This window comes from Bidens hawaiensis, unplaced genomic scaffold, assembly GCF_021521415.1.
Source record: "Bidens hawaiensis isolate Kalapana, Puna unplaced genomic scaffold, B.hawaiensis_p1.1 tig00002477_1, whole genome shotgun sequence".
Classification (NCBI taxonomy): Eukaryota; Viridiplantae; Streptophyta; class Magnoliopsida; order Asterales; family Asteraceae; genus Bidens; species Bidens hawaiensis.
In genome coordinates, this window is record NW_027491136.1 from 1,552,541 (window position 1) to 1,557,586 (window position 5,046).

At 32.5% G+C, this 5,046-nt stretch overlaps 1 protein-coding gene across 1 annotated transcript; it reads right to left on the bottom strand.

The window, feature by feature from the left end:
• Positions 1-1,848: 1,848 nt before the first annotated feature.
• On the bottom strand, positions 1,849-4,725 carry LOC143619686 (protein NRT1/ PTR FAMILY 2.10-like). Its single transcript, XM_077091562.1, has 4 exons — positions 4,609-4,725; positions 4,280-4,497; positions 3,403-3,950; positions 1,849-2,857 (listed from the first exon to the last, which is right to left on the bottom strand). Exons 1-4 carry the CDS (start codon positions 4,700-4,702, stop codon positions 1,957-1,959), a joined length of 1,761 nt encoding a protein of 586 aa, XP_076947677.1. The 5' UTR covers positions 4,703-4,725; the 3' UTR covers positions 1,849-1,956.
• Between the last annotated feature and the right edge of the window lie 321 nt (positions 4,726-5,046).

Sequence of the window (5,046 nt, forward strand, 5' to 3'; positions counted from 1 at the left end):
TTACCAAAAACCGACATAGTTTCCTATAATTACTCTTTCACCTTTATAACCGACATAGTTTCCTAGAATTATTTTTTCACCATAGGTTATAATGCCACATGTCAAAAATCTATTGGTTCTTACCATTCTTAGGAAACTCCTTATTCTTATTTGAACCATTTTCTATATATATATATATATATATATATATTTATATAGGGAGAGGATCAAGAGAAAACTCATCCTTAGAGAGAAAACTTAAAAACTCATAAAAATTATTTTTAATTAAAAATTAAAAAAATATTTTCAAATTTCCGTTTTTGCCATTATTCTTATATTTTGTTACTCTACACTCGAAAAAAAACAAAAAAAACACGCTGTAATGCACATACGTATTACTGTGCGATAATATTGTATTACACATGTGTATTACTATGTATTTTTATGTTCAATAGTGTTTAATTGTATATATTCAATATTCGTGTATTGTATATGTGCAGTAGTGTTGTATTATATGCAATAAAAATAAAAGTCGATGTAGTGCACATGTGCGTTAATGTTATATTACACATATGTACTAATGTGTATTCGATGTTCGTATTAGTCTTATATTGCATATATACAAAAGTGTTGTATTGTATTGAATTCAACACTATGCACATATTTGATACGCACTATTGTATAGAATACAACACTATATGTGCAATACAACACTTTTGCATATATGCAATGCACGCTATTACACATGTGCACCACACCAACGAGGTTACTAACAGTTTTTTTTTTTTGAACAATAACAACATATAAGAATAATGAAAAAAAAAAGAAAAAGAAACTATACAAAAATTTTTTAAAGAAAGTTAAAAATAATTCTTTATAAGTTTTTAAATTTTCTCTTTAAAAGGAGTTTTCATTTGATCTCACCCATATATATATATATATATATATATAGTTTACTAAATTAACCGAAAAATAAATGAACAGATTTAAAGCATATATTTATAATTTATAAATTTATATGACAATTTAAAATAACAATAATAATAGATAAGTTGATTGATTTTTTAAAATACAAATCAACTTTTAAGCATATACTTATGATTTAATAATTAAAAAATTACTTTGTAAAATGAAAGTATATTTGAATTTTGTTTTTCTTTACAATCTTCAGCAATATATATAGTACAATATGTTAATGATAACATTTGAAGTTATATTTTTTTCAATCATAAAAAACATGGTTTATTGTTAATTTTTGGATTTCACCAAAAATTTTGTAATATATAGTAAAATAATATGTTAATATTTATTTTTTAAAAAACGTCTAGATAATAAATATGATGTAAAAGAAAAATGAATAATTATCGATCTATGATATATATTATGGTCGATTAATATTTTAGTTGTGAGATTTAATTACAAAGAGACACGTGTCTCACTTATTTTCTTTTATTAGAATAGATAGATATATTGTTAGCTCAATTGTCCTTTGGCCCGGGTGTATGATCCGACCCAAGAATTAAAAGAGTTGATTGAATGGGTTGCTTAATGACCAAGTTAGGGTTATCAAATTTCCAGCTAGCTAAGTTAGAGTTAACATTATAAATAGGGACAATTGAGTTAGAGTTTGAGAGTTCTAATCAGTTTTTTAAGTTATATTTTCTTATTAATATAAATGAGAGTTTTTTAAGTTTATTTTATGTTTGATTATCGATCGGAATTACTTGATATGTGTGTATAACTTGGTTTTTAATATTTTAAATTTATGACATTACAAGACGTGGAGTTGAACATGCAACTAATTAATCAATACCACTATAATTAATCAATAATCGCCAACTCACCTTATACCTACTTACAACCACGAAATCTATAAGATATTTTTACACACAAAACAAAATATTGGACACATATTAAGGTATAAGTCCTCAACGATAACTAACCGCTTCTAGGATATACGACCATAGTTTCATCGCATCAAACAATATGTTTGTGGCCGTTAGTCACCTCTTCCAATGGCACATCGACTTGTTCGTCACCGGTTCCTTTGTATTTATACCATTTTGCGACCATCAAATAATATATAAAGTTGAGTACCATTAACCCTGTGCATAAATAATAGTAGTAATCTAACCTAGCCTCGTTTAGATCCTGGGCTAACCAGTTTCTCGAACCTTCACGAGTCGTTCTATGAACGACCGATATCAAGAAATTGCTCAAATAACTCGCCATCCCCATCCCACAAAACAAGAAAGAACCCGCAAAACTTTTCATGTTTTCAGGAAACTGCTTGTAGAAAAACTCAACAGACCCGATCACAGCAAACCCTTCTGAGAGACCGGCTATCGCCAGTTGCAATATGAGCCAGTAACCCGACATTGATGAGATCGCACCCTTTCCCCTCTCAAACCCGATTGTTGGCTTCGAATGAGCCTCGTTTCTTCTTTTTGTTTCGACAATAGCTGAAACAAGCATTGTGATAATTGCGATGCCAATTCCGACTCCAATTCTTTGGAGGAGTGTTATTCCTTGTCTTTTGTTTGTTATTCTTCGAAGACATGGAACTATCAGCTGATCGTAGATTGGAATCCATATGGTGAGGGCTAGCATTTGGAAGACGGTGTAGGATGCTGCTGGAACCTGAAATGAGCTTGGTTTGAGTCTTCGGTCGGATTGTAGGGCTTGAAAGACCGTGTATGTTTGCATTTGGTTAAGTGAAACGTTGTAGAGTATAGCGGATACCCAGATTGGAACTGTTTTGATTACACATTTCACTTCCTCTATTTGTTGTATACTACAAAGCGTCCACCGGTTTCCTGACGATCCGTCAGGGTTGAGCTTGTCATTCGGGGTGATGATTGCTGCTTTGTTCAAAAACCTGTTACAAGATTGTAACATGACTTAATAAGTTTCATCAAACATAGCAATTCTCTTATCATTTTATTTAGGCTTCGTTACTAGAGGACGAAAAACGACCGCAAAACTAGCGACTGATCGCAAAATTAGCGACTGCTTTGCAACTGAAAATATAGTCACTGGCAGCAAGTGTTGCGACTTAAGTAAAATAAATTATAAATATCAATTGCAAAAGCATAAAATAATTATGCATAGAAATAGATTAAGCCCACGAATCGACCACAAAAGTTGCGAACGTTTAAGGTTATTCGAAAAATGGTCGAAAATATGAAAAATGTAATAACTGAAATTTACATTTAAATATGGGTTGCAAACTTTACGATAACATGGGCAGTCGCGCATTATGTGAACTCAAATAATCCCAAAAGAACAACGGTCATAAATTTTGTCGTAAACACTTAGATTTTTGTGACCGTCTTTTTGTCCCAGCTAGGCCACTGGACAAAAAAGATGGTCAAGATTTGTTGTGTTGGTGTAAGGTTATGAATGATTTAAACATGTATGTACCTAAGCTGTGTAGTGTATGGAAGTTTTAAATTGATAGATTTGGTGGAAACATGATCCAACATGGATACTGCTGGTTCTTCAAGATTCAGTTTCCTCTTCTTAATAGTGGCCGCAAGGACCTGACAGATGCTGGTCAAAGGGCTACCCTCCGGCTTCACTATGACATAAATCTTCGTACCCACGAAGAACACAAAACACGACAAGAACATAAGGAACGTCGGGATTGCTAAACCAATGGCCCAATTAATATTCGCTTGCACGTAGACAATGATGGTCAATGATACCATCATAGCGAACGTGAAAGTAAAATAGTACCAATTAAAAAAACTAGCGATTCCTCGTTGTCCTGATTCCGTATTTGGGTTAAATTGGTCCGCACCAAAAGCTAAGTTACATGGTCGGATACCACTTGCTCCGATTATCAAAAAGACGAAACCAAGAAGCAAAAACATCATTTGCCATGTTGTTGGTTCGACGCATGAGGTGTCGACACAGTGAGGAGGATGAAGCGTTTTGACTGCTGCTGTTAACGTTAGCACCAGCATCCCCTGAATTAAAATAATAAAACTTTATAAATTTATATATTACGGGGTTTGATCCGTCACAAATAAATTTAACCTATTAAACATACAAATAACTAGTGTATTTATAGTTTTGAACTAAAGTAATTATTATGTTATAAAAAATAAAATAGTATAATAATTAATTACCTTAATTCAAAAATTAAAGAGCAATAATAATTACACTACTGTTAACATAATTACTCTAGTTATTTATATACTTCTTATGATAAAAAGTATATTTGAATATTTGATCATGCACATGTTATAAACTTTTTTTATAAATAAGTAAAAAACAAGAGATTGACGGTTGGTACCAAGAAAGATGAAATGGAAGCTGTTCCTAAGACCTTGTACCGGCCAAAATAAGTGTCGGAGAGAAACGCTCCGCCAAGGGTACCGAAGTTGCAAGTACCGTTAAATGCGTTGATTAAATTAGTGGCGGTTATCGACTTCATATTGAAGACCGTAGTTAGGTACACCAGTAGATTTGTTGATGTCCCAATCGTTCCTAGCTTCTCAAACGTCTCATTTCCTACACATTAAAATGGATTAAAACACAAAACAAAAATATACCAAAAAAGTCATAAAACAATAAAACCATTATGCATGCTTAATTGTTGGGTATATAGCATATATTATATACCTATAACAAAGGGCATGGCTTTGACTCCTCTATAGTTAACTTCTTCCACTATCTCATCTCCATTAATCTCCATGCTTTCCACCTTCAAAGCCATTACTCACACCTACAGATATATGTATATGTGTAACTGTGAATTTTGACCTCACAACATAAGTTTGATATGTAAGAGATATATTATATGTGTGTGTATATATAGGATTCACAAGTGAAGCAAGGAACGATGATGATTGGTGAGTAGGTGTGGGGGTGTCAGAACATGATGGAGACTGCCCGACCGACGACCGTGCGTACGTGGTTGGATAATCGGATTGGTAATTAAGTATGTATGACTAATTTTAAGTTAGGGCCCCTAGCTTTTATATGAGGTTTCACATGCAGTCCAAAGTCCAAACTACAGTACCCCTAGAGTGATCATATTTTTGTCATTATGGCAATAAT

What these genes read in the sequence shown, in the direction of transcription:
- LOC143619686 (XM_077091562.1), bottom strand. Translation starts at nt 4,702, where the DNA reads ATGGCTTTGAAGGTGGAAAGCATGGAGATTAATGGAGATGAGATAGTG. An exon ending in AGCCATGCCCTTTGTTATAG is followed by an intron (nt 4,498 to 4,608) that starts GTATATAATATA and finishes TTTAATGTGTAG; the next exon opens with GAAATGAGACGTTTGAGAAG. An exon ending in CTTCCATTTCATCTTTCTTG is followed by an intron (nt 3,951 to 4,279) that starts GTACCAACCGTC and finishes ATTTTAATTCAG; the next exon opens with GGGATGCTGGTGCTAACGTT.